General features: G+C 41.9%; 1 protein-coding gene across 1 annotated transcript in view; it reads left to right on the top strand.

Annotated features, from left to right (window-relative positions):
• The window catches only part of COLGALT2 (collagen beta(1-O)galactosyltransferase 2), a 121170-nt gene that overhangs the window by 52788 nt on the left and 46478 nt on the right, over positions 1-21904 (top strand). The window contains exon 2 of the mRNA XM_061383460.1: positions 20323-20433. Within this exon, the coding sequence (XP_061239444.1) occupies positions 20323-20433 (111 nt within the window). The remainder of the gene's footprint in view (positions 1-20322; positions 20434-21904) is intronic.

Raw genomic sequence — 21904 nt, 5'->3', positions numbered from 1 at the left:
TAATTTGTTGTTGTTCAGTCACTCAGTTGTGTCCAACTCTTCACCTCCCCATGGATTGCAGCATACCAGACTTCCCTATCCTTCACATCTCCTAGAGCTTGTTCAAACTCATATCCATTGAGATGGTGATGCCATCCAACCATCTCATCCTCTGTCGTTTCCTTCTCCTCCCGCCCTCAACCTTTCCCAGCATCAGGATCTTTTCTAATGAGTCGGTTCTTTGAATCAGGTAGCCAAAGTATTGGAGCTTCAGCTTCAGCATCAGTCCTTCCAATGAGTATTCAGAATTGATTTCCTTTAGAATTGACTGGTTTGACCTCCTCACAGTCCAAAGGGACTCTCAAGAGTCTTCTCCAACATCACAGTTCAAAAGCACCAAATCTTTGGCGTCCAGCCATCTTTATGGTCCAACTCTCACATCCACACATGACTACTGGAAAAACCATAGCTTTGACTATACTGACCTTTATCAGCAAAGTTAATGTCTCTGCTTTTTAAATATGCTGTGTAGGTTTGTCATAGCTTTTCTTCCAAGGAGCAAACATCCTTAAATTTTATGGCTGCAGTCACCATTTGCAGTGATGTTGGAGCCCAGGAAAATAAAGTCTGTCACTATTTTGGTTGTTTCCCCATCTATTTGCCATGAAGTGATGGGACTGGATACAGTGATCTTAGTATTTTGAATGTTGAGTTTTAAGCCAGCTTTTTCAGTCTCCTTTTTTACCTTCATCAAGAGGCTCCTTAGTTCTTCGATTTCTGCCATAAGGGTGGTGTCATCTGCATATCTGAGGTTGTTGATATTTCTCCCGGAAATCTTGATTCCAGCTTGTGCTTCATCCAGCCTGGCATTTCTTGTGATGTACTCTGCATATAAGTTAAATAAGCAGAGTGACAATATACAGCCTTGACATACACCTTCCCGATTTGGAACCAATCTGTTTTTCCATGTTCATTTCTAACTGTTGCTTCTTGACCTGCATACAGATTTCTCAGGAGGCTGGTGTGTGGTTGTTTTTTTTTAATTCTTTTCTTTTGTTTATTTATTTATTTTGGTTTGACTATTTATGGGCTTCCCTGGTGGCTCAGATGGTAAAGAATCTTCCTGGAACACAGGAGACCTGGGTTCAATCCTTGGGTTGGGAAGATCCCCGGGAGAAGGGAATGGCAATTTACTCCAGTATTCTTGCCTGGAGAATCCCCATGGATAGAGGAGCCAGCTGAACTACAGTCCATGGGGTCGCAAAGAGTCGGGCATGACTTAGTGACTAAGCAACAACAACAAATAACTAAACTGAGGTATTAACAGCAACACAACTGTGAGGAAAGTCCAAAGGGTTTCTTTAGAAAAACAAACCAAAAAAGTCAAACCAAATAAATAAATAAGTGAAAGTGTTAGTTGCTCAGTCATGTCCAACTCTGTGTGACCCCATGGACTGTAGCCCTGCAGGCTCCTCTGTCCATGGGATTCTCCAGGCAAGAATACTGCAGTGGGTTGCCATTCCCTTCTCCAAGGGATCTTCCCAATTCAGGGATCGAACCCAGGTGTCCTGAGTTGTAGGCAGATTCTTTACCATCTGAACCACCAAGGAAGCCCATAAATAGACAAACCAAAAAAATAAATAAACAAAAGAATAAAAGAAAAAAAACAACCCTACGCACCAGCTGGCAGCATGGCAGTGATACACGGAGCCTTTGAGCACTTGCTCAGAGTGCTCCCTCTAGGCTCAGGGTGCTCAGATTCTGAAGAGGATGCTCGGGGATTCCTCCTGCCCTTCTCGCCACCCCTTCCACTTCCTCACTAGGACAAGTCAGTACTTCTTTTTCTGAGTTCATTGTGTTCTGTTTTGTTAAGGTTTTAAGATTTTTTTTTTCATCTCTCTTTAGATATAACTATATATATTTGGAATTGTTCATTATAGAGTTGAGGTCCAAAAATCATTTTTGCAAATACATTAGATTTCTTTAAGATTTTTTTTATATTTGGAAGGTGTTTTTTCCCCCACTGAATCAGAACCAAATGCATTTTACTGGATTACAGTTTATATTTCTTTTATTGATGAGCTACTTATAATTACAATGTCTTGCTATGTAAGTTTGGAAATTTTATATATTCAAAAATATGACTGTTGAAGGTATATATCAGTACTATTATTTCTCTCCGTTTCACTTCTTTCTGTTAGGTTTACTCTTTTGGCATGGTGTTTCATAGTTTTTATAACAATACAGATGAAACAATGGCATATAGGTAGTACATAATTTAGTCAGAATTAAATAGCTGAAGGATTCCAGAAGCCACTTCAATCAATACACAGCCTACTGTATGGGATGGGATCTGTCTGTGGATAGTATAGTCAGATATACTTGACTTTATTTTCTATTTTTTAAAACCTGAACAAATATAAAATTCTTGATTTTATGCCAGGTATTTTGTTATTCCTACCCCTGAGATGTTACCACAAGGAAATCTCTTCATCCATTGCTTTTGAAAATTCACTTTTAACTTCCAGGTTAATTAGATTTGAGTCCTGGGTTCATCATTTACTAGCTTTGTGACTTTTCTCATCCAGAAAGTGGGGAGAATGTGTTTCCTAGAATGCTGTGAGAATTAATGAAAAAATACATGTGCTTCATTTTACCACATCCTCATCTTGAATGCTGCCTTGCACCTAAAGGCTGCTGTTATGTCTGTGTACAAATCAGATCAGGTCAGATCAGTCGCTCAGTCATGTCCGACTCTTTGTGACCCCATGAATCGCAGCACGCCAGGCCTCCCTGTCCATCACCAACTCCCAGAGTTCACTCAGACTCACGTCCATCGAGTCAGTGATGCCATCCAGCCATCTCATCCTCTGTCGTCCCCTTCTCCTCCTGCCCCCAATCCCTCCCAGCATCAGGGTCTTTTCCAATGAATCAACTCTTCGCATGAGTCCAGAAAAAAATGTGGTTCTTCTCAGGCTATGCTCTGATCCTCTGCTGAAGAAACTAGGGTCAGTGAGTTCAAATCTGGCTCTAGTGATGCCTAAGTCTTTCTCTATCAACTCTGTAGGAATGAAAGTTTCACCAGTGACAGTGAGGTAATTTACAGAAACATTGAACCGAAAAATTGATCAGAAGATTCTGGGGGAAGTGAACTTTTGAACATTGGACTTTGTTGGCTCCCTTCCCATGATGCCTCCAAGAGAACGTCGCAGCAACTAAAGACTGAAGCTTGCCTTAGACCTGCCCTGACCTGAGGCTGGGTAAGGAAGGGCGGTGAGAGCTACTGTTGGGCTCCTTGGCCCTGGGAAAGCCATTGCACCCTCTTTTAGGTCAAAAGGGAAGTTGAAGCCTTCTCCCTGAATTGACTGGATCTGAACTCTGTTTATGACAGTGGGTGCCAAGTCCTTTTGCTGGTTTTGTAATTCGGTTTAAGGGACACACCCTAATGAAAGCCGGGAAGAATGACTCACCTGTTGCCATATTTACCATGACCACAATTCCATTTGCTTGAACTCTGCCCTGGTTAAATGTCTCCAGGGACTGCCTTCAAAGTAATGGACGACATTCCCCCACTTCCTCCTGGACAGGCTATTGGACTCCTTCAGAGCCTTTCACAGCCCAGTACCAAATAGCATCTGACTCCAACCTGTTTCCAGGGCCCGCTTGAGAGTGAGACTTTCCAGATAAGGATAAGGAAAGCAGAACGGAAGTGCTCCAAAAGACATTTCCCCAGTCTTGTCTGATTGTGTGATTCATTTTTCCAGGCAAAGTGTCCACATTTTACATGTTTAGTGATTAAAACTGAGGGTGAGGATCGAATTCAGTTATTCAGTGAGCATCACTTTACTCAGTGCGGATGTCACGTGCTGTCCTAGGCTTGACAATATAAGGATGGGCAAAGACAGACACGTCTCTGCATAGACCAGACATGAGAAATAAATTAATACCATAGAAATACATATAAAATTGCAACTCTGATAAGCACTAGAAATAAGAGGTATATGGTACCAAAAGAACTCACAACCCAGGGATCTGACCCATGTGGAAAAGTCAGGGAAGGTCTTGGAAGCCTAAAATCTGGGATTTTTATCCTGCTTTCCAAAGTCACCAGATGAAATTTGGGGCAGGCTTTTAAAAAGCTTGTGTCCCATGATGAATTAGACAAAAATCTCTGCTTTAACTTAACTCAATGTAAAGGAGAAGAGAAAAGTAACTGCATTGATGGCGTGTTACAAAAAATATGAGAGACTGCTTTGTGAAATGACACCAGGAATCCAAATCACAATGAAAGGCATTGTTTTTCAGGGAAATATAAAGTCAAGAACTAGTCTGACTAAATCAATAACCCTTATTTTTAAATTTCAGTATTTGTCAAAATTTACCTCCCAAACCTGTGGCGTGATGGTTGGCTTCCAGGCTTGTTCTGAATAACCTTTATAGAACCAACGATTCTGGTGCCTTATAAGCTACTCCATGGCCCAGAATACCGGAGGTTTCCCTGTGCATTTTAAGCAACTGGAAAGACTCAGCTACCAAGATGGGAAACAACAAAACAGCCCCACTTGGGGACACTGAGACCGAAACTGAATACAAATCCACAATTTCTAATCTAGAATTCTGAACATGAAAAAGCTCTGAAACCTGTTTTTTTGTTTGTTTGTTTGGTTGTTTGGTTGGTTGGTTTTTAATTCATTTGGTGGTGCCGGCCAGTGCTATCCAAACTCCATTCCCTTTGTTCTGACTCTCATCCATTCGGGGCACACTGCTGACTATGGGGTGCAGTTCCCTTGTCCCATGGGGACAGCTCAAGAGTCCTGGTTCCCAGAACCCCTGTGAGACATGGAGCCAAGGTCACCCTCCATAGAACATCACTGGCATTCTTCTCTTTCTGCTCACACTTATCCTGGGAAGTGTTTTTCCTGGGAACACTTCCTAATCCATCATCCTCACCCCTTGTCTGGAGGCCCACTGCTGAAGAATCCATCCCAAGACAGAAAATCTGACCTCAGATTCTTTGCCGCTGTTCTTGACCTGAGACTATTTCTAGCATTTATTTATTTGACTTAGTTTTGCGTTCTTATGTTTGGCTGCTAAATATTAATGTGTTTGATTACAGGGTACTTCTCCAGACTCCACTGGGATTATTACATAACATTCACAGTATATGCATCAGAGTACCTTCCTCAAGTCTAATAAGATATAAATTGCAAACACATTTCACCCAAAGGGTTTTAGGTAAGGGATTATGTAGCTATATAAAATACTAACAAATCAAATCCAATGCCATATTAAAGGAGTAATAAATTATAACCAATTAAAGTTTAAAAAAAATGTTTGTGTCTCCTTAAATCCAGTGTCTCCATTCATAAGAAAGGCAAAGATCCTTAAGCCTCTCCATTAGAGAGAAGATAATCAAGTTAGCATAAAGCTTTGAGAAGCATTAAAGAAAGCAATCATTTTTAAGTGTCACTTGCTCTTCAAGGCTTTATTCAAAATTATGAGCACTTGGTTGGATATGTTTGTTCCTAAGGCCTGAAGATAAGAGGTGCAGTGACCCCTGGGGGCTCTAAAATGATGTAAATGTCCCGCGGCTGCAGCCATTTGACTAATCACATGGTGTCTATTGATACATCTAGTACTTTGAAGACAAAGCTACAATATACCCTCTACCTTTTGTAAAATATTTCCTTCTGTTTTAAACTTCACTCCAAGTACAATTTCAAAATAAGACTTAGGTGTGGACAGACAATCATCTGAGTCCTGTTGTCTGACTTTGGCTCTCTTATGCTTTTGAGACTTGGGGCATGGTATGTCCCTTCCTGGACCTGATTTTCCTGATCTGTAAAATGGGTTCTAGTTCAGGGCCTGAGTGGTAGTGAGCACTCAGCTGAGGCAGGCCCCTTCCCTGCGGAAGTGTAATGAGTAATAAAGGTAGCAGGGACTCATTGAGGCCCCATGCGTTTGTGTTAAAAGCCATATGGATCCTGGAAATTTTAGGAGCACAGAGTGTTCCTTCCCTCCGAGAGTAGTTTTCCATAAAAGAGATTGGAAAAAATACCATCAGAATAGCCTCCTGTTTGCCTCTGACACCAGAAATAAGAGTAAAGTAACTTGAAATGCATCAAAAATGTGTCTTGGTACTCTTCAGTTTGCATGAGTGAATATAGATTATGAATGTGGATCCAACACCTGCCAAACGGTAGTCCCTGCCTCTTGCCCTCTCCCACCCCCTGGAAAGAAACCCCAAATAAGCCATGTTGGGAGGCCAGACTTACAACTTTGCAAAGCAGGTAAATTCAAGGCAAATATTTCCTCTCTCTCCCCTGAGCTGACCGGGTATGTTATTCCTGGAACCAAGACAACAGGTATTGGGTACTAGCAATGGTCTGGGCAGAAAGTTTTTATCAGCAGGAGCCAAGTTCTCATTCTGGGTGACTCTGTGGGAAAAAAACAGCCTTGAAGTCAACTGGCAAATCAGACACTTCCTGTCTGTTCATGTTTCTAGCCTAACTGTTTCAATAGGAAAAAGGTTGAAAGCTTTTGAAAAAATCAAAATGGTTAATATGAGTTTCATGTTATTCTATTTGCTGTTTCTTTTGCTTGCATGATAGACATGCAGATACAGAAACGAGGCTTTTATTTTGTCATCAATTTATGTGAACACTTATTCATTCTTTTAGTCATTCAAGAAGCACATCTGTTTATTTATTATGCAGAAGGCAGATTTTGAGTGAGAAAATTTGTAAATGTGGTCTAAGAAGTATAAATGAATTTATGAAGAAAATGGGTCAGAATGTTAGAAATCACTCCTTCCCAGAAAACCCATCATGTGTGGCAGCCATCCTGTGCATGAAAATGGAATAAAGTGAACCAGCACTTGGATGTATTTTCAGCATTTCCTTTGAGGAATTCAAAGAATAGACTCTTGCTAAAGGCAATACCTGTCACAATCAAGCAAAATATATTATTTCAGATAATTATTCATCAGCTTATCTTTTCCAGCAGGGGAAGATGCTGAGGACCCAGGGAAGTGGGACACACATCTTCACTGCTTCTTATGCTTATCCCCTTCCCGAGGGACAGCTGTGTGTTGTCCCTGACCTTCAGCAGCCATCTCACTCCTTTGATCTGTAACTCCTAGACCAAAGTTACAAACATATCATACTGTTTCATACCTCTCTGCCTCCACATGTACTGTCCCTCCATCTGGAATGTTCTGTCTACCTTCCACCTCCCTCTAGATACCTGCTCAGTCTTCAAATGCCTGTTCAGGCTTCTCATCCTTTGCCTCCTCCCCCAGCTTACCAGCCACGTTCTCCTCTCTGGCACTTGGAGACGTTGCCATCCATCCACCACTGCAGATATCATGCCCAGTTACAGTTATTTATTTGTACATATCATCCCTGATTTATGTTGGGATTACATCCCAGTAAACTTACTGTAAATTGCAAATATTGGAAGTTGAAAATGCAGTTAATACACTTAACCTACCATTGTGGCTGAGCCTAGCCTACCTTCAACATGCCCAGAACACCTACATGAACCTACAGTTGGGCAAAATCTTCTAACACAAAACCTACATGATAATAAAATTTTGAAATCTTCCCTCATAGCTCAGTCGGTAAAGAATCTGCCTGCAACATGGGAGGCCCGGGTTCAATTCCTGGGTCAGGAAGATCCCCTGAAGAAGGAAATGGCAACCCACTGCAATATTCTTGCCTGGAGAACCCCACAGACAGAGAAGCCTAGCAGGCTACAGTCCATGGGGTCGCAAGAGTCAGACACGACTTAGTGACTAAACCACCACCGCCACGTGTAACTTATTGAATGCTGTACTGAAAGTGAAAAGCATGTCTCTGTATAGAATGGCTGTCAGTGTTTACCTTCCTGATCCCATGGCTTATTGGGAGCTGCAGCTGCCGACCCTGCCCATAACCACTAGAGAGTATTTTACAGCTTATCACCAACCCAGGAAGAGATCAACACATGAAAAGATACTCAACACCGCTCATTCTTAGAGAAATGCAGATCAAAACTACAATGAGGTATCACCTCACACCAGTCAGAACGGCCATCATCAGAAAAATCTACAAACAATAAATGCTGGAGAGGATGTGGAGAAAAGGGATCCCTCTTGCATTGTTGATGGGAATGTAAATTGGTATAGCCAGTATGGAGAACAGTATGGAGGTTCTTTAAAAAAAAACTAAAAATTCAGAATTTGAAGTATGGTTTCTATGGAATGGGAAATGCTTTAAAGTGAAAGTGAAGTTGCTCAGTCGTGTCAGACTCTTTGCGACCCCATGGACTGTAGTTTACCAGGCTTCTCTGTCCATGGGATTCTCCAGGCAAGAATACTGGAGTGGGTTACCATTTCCTTCTCCAGGGGATCTTCCCGACCCAGGGATGAAACCCGGGTCTCCTGTATTGGAGGCAGACGTTTTAACCTCTGAGCCACCTTAGCACCATCATAAAATTGTGCCATTGTTCAGTCAGAAACCATCTGCACACCTGTTTTTCATTAAACTGTCTTGTTTTCCAGCACATGCTGCATTGTTGGCACAGAGGAGGTGCTTAGGAGATACATAGGTGTCTGTTGTACTGAGAGCATTATACAGGTGTTTTTACATTCCTTATTGGAAGTTTAATGGGAAACGAATCATTCAACAAATATTTGTTGTGCACCTACTCCGTGCCAGCCCTCTCAGAAATGCTAGGCACAGAGCAGTGACCGGAACAAACAAATGACCTGCCGTCACGGTACTTAAAATCTTCGTCTCAAATTGATGGTCTTGAGCTCAGCTAAAAATTCTATTATTGGGGAAGAAGAGGAAAAACTGATACTGAGGCAATTAGCAGTCTTTGCCACACTGTTCTTTGCTTTTTTCTGTGTTTAAATGGGCATGTGACCGATAGGGCCCACATGGGGTCTCGCTAATAAGATGGCTCATTATGTCGACCTGGAAAACAAAGAATAAAATCACAGTGACCCGTGAGACTGACCAAATTGCTCAGATGGCATTCTGTTTTCTCACTGGCATCTGTCTTCTCAAAGCTGCGAGACCACCAGATTCCAGACCTCCAGCTACGTGACCACAGGACTCAACTATAGGCTAAAAATTAACCATCCCTTCAGAGAATTTTTCATCGGTGGGGTATAAGAAGGACCCTGTCAGAAAGGGAGACTGCTAGTTCTCCTTAAGAGGCAGTCACCCTATCTTTGCCCTCTAATAAATTTCCCTTTTCTTGCCTGACTGCCAGGCTCACTCTCTTTTTCTCTGCACTTGCCTTGCAGTGAGTTTTTTGATTGTTAAAAAATAGTAGACTGTGGTAATTCTGGTTTCTTTAACTTAAATGCCAGTGTTGAATTTTATCATGCATCTTAACAGCCTGTTGAATAGGCTGTCTTATTTCTTATTTGGAGCTTCCTTGTCGCCTCAAATGGTAAAGAATCTGCCTACAATGCCAGAGGCCCAGGTTCAGTCCCTGGGTTGGGAAGATTCCCTGGAGACGGGAATGGCAACTCACTCCAGTATTCTTGCCTAGAGAATCCCGTGGACAGAGGAGCCTGGCAGACTATGGTCCATGAGGTTGCAAAGAGTTGGACACGACTGAACAACTATCACTTTCACTTTCTTATTTGAGTGTGTATGTGTGTGTGTGTGTGTGTGTGTGTGTGTGTGTGTGTTGGGGATGGTGAGGGAGAGGCCAGATTTCAAAATAAGCTATTGAAAACTCCAGGTGCTGTTGTCTTCCCAATAACCCACTGTTAGGTATGAACAGCAGGTGTTATTATTCCATTTTACAGGTGGAAAAATTAGAGCTCAAGTAAATTCATAAAGATGAGAGAGCTAACTGGCAGAAGAGCCATGTCTTCTGACTTGATACTTTTATATTTGGTTAAGGATGTGGTTGGTTATATAATCTGGCAAGTAACTCCGGCTCACTGGGTGACTGAAATATTTACTGTTGTTTTCAACTGCAGTTGTTTCTAGAAATGAATCAAAGTAAACCTTTCTGTACAGAACACGGCCCCTTCTTTCAGCGTCCTTGTGACCTTCCACTCAAATGCCCACCTTTCCTTTACATGTTTTGCCCAGATCAGCCAGTGTTCCTCTTCACACGGAGACTGGATACTGATGCTGAGATCTCCCACTGTGCTTTGTTGAGCCCACCCAGTCCTTGGGCTGGGACTTTCTCTGTGGTCACCCTGGCTCCAGCTCCTCATGACGCAATGTTTAATGGCTCTGTGTTTGGCCAGGGCATTTCCCCACCAGGGCTGAGGACCAACAGTTTACATCAACAGCCTCTCCTAGCTCCTTGGCTGAGAACTGGCCCTCCTTGCATGCTGGTGACTGCGCCATGTTCTTGGGTTGCATCTGTTCCTGTCATTTACAGTCAGGACATTCACATAGCTGAGTAAAGGGTCTCTATTTGTTGCATTGGAACAGAAAACTGAGGGTTTCAGAATTTAAGAAAAATACTTATCAGTGATGAAGTGGAAGTGAAAAGAGAGCAAGCTTTGGGAGAGAGTGTCTAATCTCAGGCTCCTCACCCTGTAAAATGAGGATATACCTACCTTGAGAATTACAGTAAAAGTTAGAGATAGAGATAGGAAATGTCCAGCTTAGTGCCCAGAACATAGTGGATTCTCCAAAAATGCAAGAGAATAAAATCTATTTTCTTCACTTTCCATAATAATCAAAATTTGGGCAACAATCCCAAGGGAAATGAAAATACATGTTCATACAAAAACTTGTACATGAAAGTTCATAGCATTGTTCTTAATAGCTAAAAAGTGAAAGAGCAAACCTCCATTAACTGGTCAATTGATGAACAAAATGTGGTCTATCCACACAGTGAATACTGTTCAGCCATGAAAAGGGATGAAGTACTGATACATGCTACAACATGTTCAGCCATGAAAAGGGATGAAGTACTGATACATGCTACAATATGGATGGACTTTGAAAACATCATGCTCAAGAAAGAAGTCAGACACCAGAAGGCCACAGTTGAATGATTCCATTTCTATGCAGCCTCCAGAAAATGCAAATCCATAGAGACAGAAAGTAGATGAGTGGTGACCAGGGGCTAGAGAGAGGGGATGATGAGAAATGGCTGCTAACGGGTACAAGGCTTCTTTTGGGGTGATGAAAACCACTAAAAACCACTGCATTATATACTCTCAAAGGGTGAAACTAGGTGTGTGAATTACAGCCCAATAAAGCTATTATTTACAAATAGGAGCAGAACTAAATATGCCTTAGTTGCTCTGGGAAGAGATGTTATAGATGGCGTTTGTGCAAGTATACCTGTGTGCTTATGATAAGTTTCCTTGTTTTTTCTTTTTTCTAATAGTGACTCTATTGCTATTAGACTGACTGAGAGAATTATTTAGACCTTACCCAACCTGTGCATGTCAGTCTTTCTTTGTCCCTGAAGATGCTTTCTGAGTATGTGGAAGCAGGACAGTGATATTACTGCTATCCTCCCAACCATGCCAGAAATATTTAATTACTGAAATATGTGCCCTGAGCACGTGCAGATGGCTGGGCAGTGGTTACTAAAGGCTGAGATAATGTGGTCTTTGTGTTGGGTCCCTGGTTTCCACAGAGCGCCTGCCATGCTGGAATATATTTATGGCATTTCAACCTAACCGGTTAAAACAGGCTTTTATCTCTAAACCTGAATATCTGGCTTTTCTTAGGAAAGTCTAGCATTTCTGGGCACACATTCTAGCATGGCAGCAATCGGAGGGCGTCTGCGTGTATCTCTGCCTTACAGTTCTCCTTTCATGCCCCCAGACCAGGCCCATCTCACTCCTGTATGTAATCTGTGCTCAGCCTTTGTAGACATTTGGGTTGGACTGGGGAACATCTTCCTGAAATTGCTCATTTATTCATTCATTAAACTGATGATTAGTGCCTGCTTTACATGGTGAGCTCTATTAGGTGCTGGAATAGTCCTGTCCACAGGGAAGAGGCTCAGGTAATGGAGAAAGGCAGGAGCAGTGCAAGAGCAGCTGTGATGTCGGGAGTATGGGCAGGGAATCGACGTGTGGCTACAGGTCTGGGGCGGGAGGTTCAGGGCTCCTGGGGAGTGTGTCCCTGGATAGGGTGGTATCTTCTCTCTAGTATCAGAACTTTAGTTTTTGACCCATTGAAGAACATTTCACTAGTAACTCCATTTCTTCAGGGCATAGCCACAAATTAAGAAAACTTAATAGAATTGGAAAATCCAGCAAGGAATAGAGGAAAGAAAGAGTGGGTGAAAAGGAGTGGGAAGAAGAATAAACAAAGGAGAAAGAAGAAAAACAGGAAAAAGGGTACTTAGACAAATGAGAGACATATTTATCTTGTCTCAGATGTTGTCACTGATGCTTTCATGAAATGCCAAGGTTTTTGGCTCCAAGGAAACTTATGCCAAAGGGAACTTCGACAAAGCTTATGTGGAACTAATGAATCTTCCCATTTTTCTTGTTTTATTTCCTGTCATCCTTTCATGTTGAGATGGTCACATTGATTAATCTGCTTGATCAGGCAGAGAATTCCTTCCAGTTTAACCGGTGGGCATCACTGTCTGTGGGTGTGTGTGGTGGGGTGTGTGAGCTGGTGTTGGGAGGGGTATCAAAAGGTCTGAAGGAAAAGTTCAGGCTCTAACCCCCACCATTTATATGGCTTCAGCAAGACATAACCTCTCATCCTCAGCCTTCTCATCTATGTGTGTGTGTGTGTGCTTAGTCGTTCAGTCATGTCCGACTCTTCGTGACCCCATGGACTAAGGCCCACCAGGCTCTTCTGTCCACGGGGATTCTCCAGACAAGAATACTGGAGTGGGCAGTATATCCCTTCTCCAGGGGGGCTTGCCAACCCAGGTATCGAACTGGGGTTTCCTATATTGCAGGTGGATTCTTTACCAGCTGAGCTACCAGGGAAGCCCTAACATGGAGAAATAAAAAGAATGTCTATCTTAGCTAGACATGAAGCTCAAAATGGGACAGTGTGTGACATACGGGGGTGGGGTTCTTAACATCAAGAGAGGAAAATCTAGCTCACGATCGAAAGTATCAAGAAATGGTCTATTTGTAATATGTCTAATTAAGTTCGTCCTGATTTTATTAAAATGATAATGGGCTTTTGAATTCACCATTACCTGGTCAATCTGTGAATTTTAACCATGCCTCCTTCTTGCTTTTAAGGAGTGCAATTGATTACTTGGTTGATTCCATTTCCAGAATTAGCATGTCTTTTTACACCACTCTTACGCAGTCTTTAGATGTAACGCCTATGATTGTTTCTGAGACTGAATGGTTCATACTGAGGAAGGACATCAAGAAAATAGAAATATTTATTTGTTGATGAGGAGGGTTTCATGAGAAGTGAGTTTCCCTGATTTGTTAGTTCATTAGGAAGCATTGCTACTAACTGATTTGGTAGGATCTTGGAGAAGGAAATGGCAACCGACTCCAGTGTTCTTGCCTGGAGAATCCCAGGGACAGGAGAGACTGGTGGGCTGCCGTTTCTGGGGTCACACAGAGTCGGACACGACTGAAGTGATGCAGCAGCAGCAGGAGAAGACTTTTGTTGGAAGAAATTCCCAGCTTCCAGTTCATATCTGTATCCTGATAGGAAACATAGTCACAGCTAGTCCACCCAGCAGACAGAGTCTAGTTTTTTAAACAACACTACACAGTAGCCAGGAGGCAAGAATCCATTGTATTTTGCCAAGTGGCCAAGCATATGTCTTCCCACCTTTGCAGGACAGCAGCTGGTGAGCCTGTCCCTAAGAGCAGAGACAGAGGTGGTGGGACTGATAACATGCCCTTTCTTGAAAATGAATTTCACTAGTTGCTTCTAAAAGTGAAATTTTATTCGTAGGTGGAGCTCTTTATTTTCTACACCAATGAGTCTTCCTTGCTGGATGAAAACATGAGGCAATTAAGAGGGCAATTCAGATTTTGAAGTCTCAAGTTGGAAAATTCATTTTTTGCCAGCTCGCTAGTCATGGCAAATGGTCCAGGTGGTGACTAACTTTGTTGTTCATTCCATCACAGCTCCCTTGAGCCCCTTGCAGGTTCCAGGACAGCGAAGATCAGTCGCTGCACAGCATTGCCTTCCTCCTGCCCCACTGACTGCAGGCCTGTTGCTCTGTAGCACTGGAAGTCTAGACTTTCTGGGGTGGCAGGCAAGCTAAGAACATTCCCTGAGGGTCAGTGCAGAGGGGGGTGATCAGGAGTGCCAGGTCCTCAGTGTCCATGTTCCTCTTGCAGAGTGGTCCAGTCTGCATCTTTAATTTGGCTCCAGTGGCCCTTCACTTAGTAACGTGAGTTTAGCTCTCACAACCTCAGTAGTTCTTATAAAAAGAAATGAGCCAGTTGCAATTATTTCAAATTGGCTACTTGTTTAGGAGCCAAGACTGAGGAATGAAAACTGACCTTCTAAAACAAGGAGGAAAGTCAGTGTGTTTAGACGTCGCCAAAGAAACTTCAGTTTTATTTTTGGCCGCAGCCAAATAGGAAAGCTTGGTCACTCTGAAGACTTGTTTATCTGCTGGTCTGCTGCAGAGGCTCTTGCTTTCCCCTGTAACAGTGACCATGCACCTGCTGGCCTGGGGACTTCATCAGCCAAGAAAAGCCCTGTACATGCTTTTGACTGAATTTGCAGTATGAGCGTGCGTGCGTACCAAGTTGCTCAATCATGTCCGACTCTTTGTGACCCTTTGGGCTGTAGCCCGCCAGGCTCCTCTGTCCATGGGATTCTCCAGGCAAGAATACTGGAGTGCACTGCCATGCCCTCCTCTAGGGAATCTTCCTGACCCAGGGATCAAACCCATGTCTCTTACATTTCCTGCATTGGCAGGTGGATTCTTTACCACTGAGCCACCTGGGAAGCCTGCAGCATATGTTTACTGCTGTCCTAATCTGACTTTGAATCCAAGACTCATGGGCCTTTGCTGACACGCACAGGTAGGGAAGAGGAAGAGGCAAGAGGAACTAGAAGCAGAAGCAGAGAGGAAGCGGACATGCAGCTTGATGGTGAGATGTGACCTAGACTCCCTCCTGAGGCCATGTAGATGGATGTTGCCCCTGTATCTGCCAGCTCGTGCATTTCAGGTGCCACCAGCTCCAAAGAAAGCCAGCAAAGACTAATGGACAGAGAGGGGACCAACCACGAGCATCACAGGGGTATCAGGGCCACAGTTCTCCTGAAGGTGGAGGAGGGAGGTTCCAGTACTCCTGGAACTCCAGGTCGCTCTCCCATGAGGCCTTCAAAGACAATTAATTACATGAGGATTGGCACAACTCAAGAGCTGAGCTCTCCTTGCTATGTCATTGGGAGCCGGAGAGATGATTTAAGATGATTTAATGTGACTCTCTACTCTGGTTGGGAGAATTGAGGCCAAGATTGAACAGGCTTCGCGTCCCAGGAGCCTGGTGTTCCAGCCAGTACCTGTTTGTGCTTCGTAAACAGTGGTGCTCCAGTCTGACTGGTGAAATCACTAATCGCTGCTTCACTTTGTCGGTCACCTCTCCAGGGGTATCTTCACATCATTCCTTGCTTTCTTCAAGGAATCCTCTAGCGATGTCCGTTATCTCTTCGCGTGCTTTTCTTGATCTCTTTGGGAGTAGATGGCAGACTCATCTTCCATGGGACTGGAAAGAGCTGTGGGTTTGAGAGAAAGCCTCGGCTTCTCCTGCACGCTTTGTGTCCTTGATGGAGAAATCCGTCCAGCTGCAGATTTTTGTGTGTCCTGCAGCTGGTGGAGCTGTAGGACGTGTCAGGCACTGCACCGTTACATTTTCTACAGGGCTCTGAAAGCAGAACCTTTAACCCAGGCCTCACATTTCCTCAGGGAGCTTGCATCTGGGCCTTTGCTCTGTCTCTCTCTCTCCAACCCTCTGAAGACACCAGTGCCTGCATGCTTTCATGATTATGTATTCGAACGGAAACACATTTTCATCAGAGGGATTAAAAAGCAGCAGTTAGAAGTGTCTGCCTGGATTTCTGTTTATTTGCTTTCGCCAGGGGAGTGGAGGAGCAGGGTGGTGTTCTTGAGGGGGCGGACTGCAAGCCCTCCTCAGTGGCCTGGACCCGGCCCCTCTGTTTTTCCTGTGGGACAAGGCAGGAGACTGGCTGTGGGCATCAAAGGCGGGTGTGGATGGACCTGCAACCACAGTGGGAGGACTTGCTCATTTCCTCGGAAGCCTGAGAACAAAGAGAATCTGAACAATGGGGGGAAGTAACCGTATAGGAAATATTTAAAACGTAATCAGGAGAGTATTCAAAGTCTCTGCCTCTACTTTTAATTAGACACATCTGTCTCTGCAGATTCCACACAGCTAATTTCTCAGGATGTTTGGCAGTAGTGGATACTTAGGCAGAGTTTGGAGTTGTTTAGTCTGTACACCAGGAAAGTAAATTTCATATAATGAGACCTTTGTTAAAATAATTAGGAGAAAATGCAGCAAGGAGTAGGAAGGGCGAAGAGAACGTCAGCCCCATGTAATGCAGAAGCAACAGTCAAGGAAAGAAGTAGACGCTGTCTGAAGTTGCCTACACCGTAAGGCATTTGGGAATAATATGGAATTCCTAAAACTTTTGGCTCGCACTGCAGTCAAGATTTTTGGGGTTGGTTTTGTTTTAACTTACTCTTACCCATAATACTTTGCGTGAAGAAGAATATGCATTAGAGCAGGTTCTCAGTTTCAGGACTTGCTCTACACGTGCTCCATACTGTGAGATGAGTGGGTTGACAATCCTGGTGCCCTTCCGGGCTATGATGCCGGACGTCATGCTGGGCTTTGGTGGCTGTGGCTGTGTGTGACTGTGGATGTGGTTTTTGCTGATACGCTGTACTTCTCGGCACAACTGCAAGCTGGATGGGGTCCGTGTCTCCCTCCCACGTTGCTTCCTGGCCCCTTTTCCCACCTGCTTGTATTCCCCCACCTCTGTCCTAACATGCTCACCTAGGGTCCCCCAACACTATCAGCTACACACATCACCTCTCTTCCCTCCAGAAAATAGAATGTCCAGGTGGGTCTGTGGGTCTCTCCCTCCTACATCTTGTTTCAAAGAAAGGAGCTGATTCTAATCTGATTTCCAAAAAAGACTTGAAAGTAGATTGAATCGGCCATTGGCATCACCTCCTGATCCCCTATTTTTTGAATAATGTTTTAAATAAGGACAGTTTTCATTCAAATATCCATTTTATGAAATAAGATTTTCAAATATTAGTCATATCCCTCTTTCCTTCATTTTCCTATACCTTGTGACATGAGCTACATATCATCATGTTACTTGGTGTTTTACAGAAATGTATTCCCTGTGTAACATGGCCTTTCACTATGCTTTGCTTAACAGTGTGTTTTTTCTCTTGAACATTATTTCTCTTAAAGATTTCTCGTCCTCTCTTAGAGATTTCACTTGTTACTTTTGGAGGAGCCGTGACCCCCAAAAGCTCAAGTAAGAAGAATAAAAACCATTATAGATTGGGTTTAACAAAATTCTGTGTACTGAATTGCTATAAATGGAAGAAGTGACCACTGTTCACATCTCTTCATTTGCTCTTGTCAAGGCCATGCTCCCAGGGAACCACCACTGCTGATAATGCCAACAGCTTTCCCTCCCCAATAGGAACTGCTGAATTGCCAATAAAGTATAAATTGCCAATAAAGTATAAGTGAGAGTATATTTTTACTCACTTAAGTGTCTCAGATACCTTTATTTTCCCATGACTGTTTCTTTCCCATTGTTCCTCCATTTCTTCCTTCCTTCCTCCCTTCCATCCTGTTTTAATTTTATTCAGTGTGGTTTTAAAAAATCAGGATTAGTGTTGAATTTTCACTAATGCTTTAGGATTTTTGCAGCATATTCATTGAAAGATAACTGTTCTGTAGTTGTGTCTTTATCAGGTTTAGTTATCACTGTCGCACTTGCATTATTAAAAGGACTTGGAACAAGCCACGTAACTATGGAGGTAGCTAATGTTAAGATGGGCTTTCCAGATGGCTCAGTGGTAAAGGATCCGCCTGCCAATGCAGGAGACGAAGGAGATGCGGGTTCAATTCCTGAGTTGGGAAGACCCCCAGGAAGAAATGGCAACCCACTCCGGTATTCTTGCCTGGGAATCCTATGGACAGAGGAGCCTGGCAAGCTGCAGTCCATGGGTCGCAGAGTTGAACATGGCTGAGTGTGCACACACGCACACATACTCTTAAGATATCTGGTAGAATTTCCCTATGAAACCACCTGGGTCTAGTGGTTTTTTTTTTGTTTCTTTCTTTATTTCTTCCAAGAAAACTGTTCTGTTTAAGTTTTATGTTTCAACTGGAATCAATTTTGCTAACATGCATCTTGCTAGGACATCTTCTATTATATCTAGTTTTCAAATTTATTTTGTATTGAGTTATATGAATTAATTGCATATGATTTAAAAAAAAATTCTTTCATGTCAGTCATATTCCCTTCATCTTTGTCTTTTCTTATTTTTAATTTTTGTGTTGTCTGGGTTATATTAACTAGTGATTGTCTTTTGTTGATTTTTTTACTTAAAAAAAGTAACATTTCTTTTGTTTATTAATTCTGCTTTTTCTCTGTTTTCTACCTCATGACTTTCTACTTTCATCTTTATGCCTGTTTGTTTTGTTGCTCTTTCTCTAGCTTTTGGAGTAAGAGTTTAACTCATTAATTTTTATTGATTTAAGGATAAAAAACTGAATTTTCTCTGACCACTGCTTTAATTGTATCCCTCAGTTCTGATCTCTAGTGTTTTTATTATTTATCTTTAGAAGTTCTAAAGTTGATTTGTGTTTCTTCTTTCACTTAATAGTTGTTTAATAGAGAGTTTTTGATGGAATTTTGGAGGTTTTATTACTAATTTTTTACTTTATGATGTGATCAGAGAATGTGATAAATATTATTCCAATTTTGTAAAGCTTTCTTCATCGTGTAATTGTTGGTCAATTTTTGTGAATGTTTCATGTGCACTTAAGAAAAAAGTGGAATCTCTATTGTTGTGTTCCATAGCGTGCTGCGATTCATGGGGTCGCAGAGTCGGACACGACTGAGCGACTGATCTGATCTGATCTGATAGATTCTTTACATATTTACTTTCTCCACTTCGTACTTTCTTTAACTGAAAGTAGTATATTAACACCTCTTATTATTGGTGCTTGCTTTACCTTTCTGTACTTTCTGCTGTATAGGGGTTGGCAAACCACAGCCTGTAGGCCTGTTGCCTACTTTCATAAACAAATCTTTACTGGAGCACAATAATGCTCATTCATTCATGTGTTATGAATAACTGCTTCACTGCTACAATGACAGTTAAGTAGTTACAACAGACAGTATATAGCCTACAAGCCTAAAATAGTCACTGTCTGGCTTTTAAAGAAAAGTTTGCCAACCCCTGTACTATATATAGGTATGTGGATATGCACATTTATTATATCATTGTGAATGACATTATTTAGCATTATTATTATAATTATAATTTTGCCTTGTTATGTTTAATAATTTTGGCCTGAATTCTGCCTTATTTGATGTCAAGATTACAACCCATGCTTTCCTTCTTTCTTTTCCAGTTGACTGGCATATCTGTTCATTTTGGGGTGTTCTGAATAACTTTGTCTTAGATACATTATAGTATACACAGCATGTGTTTGCTTTGTGACACTGTTTGAAAACATTTATGTTTTAATAAATGACTTAAACTCCTTTTTCAGTGAATCAGTTTGTTAAACTTTCAAGATAGAGCAGAAACAAGTTTACATACATTGTAGACTTCTGAAGGTATTCTATCTTGTGACAGCCATGGTGGAGTTATCCAGAATAAATACGTGGAGATACCTTGGGCTTTGAATTTTATACTGAAAACTGTCATTGTGATTTTCCCCTCTGTTGCGTGTGTGTGACTAAAGCAGCACTGGTTAAACATTCTGTGGGACTTGAAAATGCAACTGAATTATTGCTTAAATTGAGAGTTGCTCTTATGAAGTTAAAAGGTAGATACCTAAAAATCGGACACCTAAAAATTAAAACAAATGGAAAACTTTCCAAGAGTATTAGTTAACTAACCCATTCATTTTACACATATACTGTTTTTTAGATCGCTTTTACTATTGGCCAAGTCCTGCTTAGGGATCTAATGACACAGAGATGGTTGAAAGCCATCTCTTTCACTTCAGAAATTGTCTAGATTGGAACACGAGGGAGTCATTTTCATATGCACAGTGTCTAGAACTGGCTGTTCTCCTTTCGTTTATCTGGAGCCCTTTGGGCTTCCTTCCTCGGTCTTTGGATGACATAATAACGGAACTGTGTGGTGCTTTCTCTCATGCAGGGCGGCCACTGACCACAATGTGGATAATACAACAGAAATACTCAGGGAGTGGCTGAAAAATGTACAGAAAGCCTATCACTATGTGGAGTGGAGGCCTATGGACGAACCTGAGTGAGTAGCAGAGAACATTCTGTCAACTCGTTGTCTACCCTTCCCCCGCCGTAATCAGTTTTCCAGTCACTTAGGTTTCTAATCTTAGAGGCACATGTGATTTTTCATTGTCTTTTGTCTCTGTAACTGATAGTAAGTTACAAAGACCTGCTATTTCTTTCTTTGACAGATCTTTGTATTTCTTTTCCTCTTTGCTCATGCAGCTACCAGCCAAGTTCAGACCCTCATTAGTTCTCAAGTAAATTAACACAGTAGTGTATGTTTTAAAATATTGATATTACTTCTTCATACTTTGAGTATTAACCTTTTATACTTGAGGGATCATAGTGAAAAGTTTGTATTCTTCTTATATATACCTTGCTTTTTAACCCATCATAACTTGGTAATTGTACCATAAGTTAAGTTGCCTGCTCAGTCGTGTCCGACTCTTTGCGACCCCGTGGGCTGTAGCCCTACCAGGCTCGTCCGTCCATGGGATTCTCCAGGCAAGAATACTGGAGTGGGTTGCCATTTCCTTCTTCAGGGGATCTTCCCAACCCAAGGATCGAACCCAGGTCTCCCACATTGCAGGCAGATGCTTTAACCTCTGAGCCATAGCAAGAGTTAAAGAGTGTCTCATTATTTTTGTGACTGCAGAGTATCCACTGATGGGTGAACCATAATTATTTAACCATCCTCCTACTGATTGACATTTACATTATTTCCAGTCTTTACCCTAGCAATCTGTTTTTTTTTTTTTTTTTTTGCTGCGCTGCACAGCATGCAGGATTCTAGTTCCGGGACCAGGGATTGAACCTGCGCCCCTGCATTGGCAGTGCAGAGTCTTAATCATTGAATCACAGGGAAGACCCTACAGCAGCGACTTCTTAGTTGCTTTATCTTCAAAATGATACTATATACCACACTGTCAAATCAATCTACCTAAAATATTAACGATGGCCTTTCATTTCTTTGTTGAAAAAACTTCAGTGACTCTCTACTGCCTACAGAATGAAGTTCAAATACCTGATTTGAAATATTTCATAAATATTTTAAAAATATCCATATCTTTATACCAATATTTCCTAAAAGAAAACTGCCTTATCCAGATGTTCCTTTTATTTTCAACCCCGGGCTTTCCTTCCCTTCTTTGTGATAACCTTTATCCCAAATTCTACCTGCTACCAAAAGCTGTGGCTAATCATTCCAATTACAAATGTCTACCTTCTCTCAACACTTGTATTGCTTATTTCCTGTATCATCTTGTTTGGCACAACAATAAACTTAATGAACATTGACTATCTAATTCATGCATTTTTTTATAAGTTATTTTATTTTTTATACAGGGGCTAAAATGTACAAATACTTTATGTTTCACTCAGTGCTATGTTCCTGTAAGCACTAAATTTATGCTTGTTGAATAAACAAATGAGTGAATGAGAATATGAATAAATATATTTCAAACTTAATACTCTAAATGTTCCCCAGGCTA

The sequence above is a fragment of the Bos javanicus genome, chromosome 16 (assembly GCF_032452875.1).
Source record: "Bos javanicus breed banteng chromosome 16, ARS-OSU_banteng_1.0, whole genome shotgun sequence".
In the NCBI taxonomy this organism is placed as follows: domain Eukaryota; kingdom Metazoa; phylum Chordata; class Mammalia; order Artiodactyla; family Bovidae; genus Bos; species Bos javanicus.
Note: the sequence above shows the minus strand (reverse complement) of the source record. Positions and strands in the feature narration are given on the sequence as shown.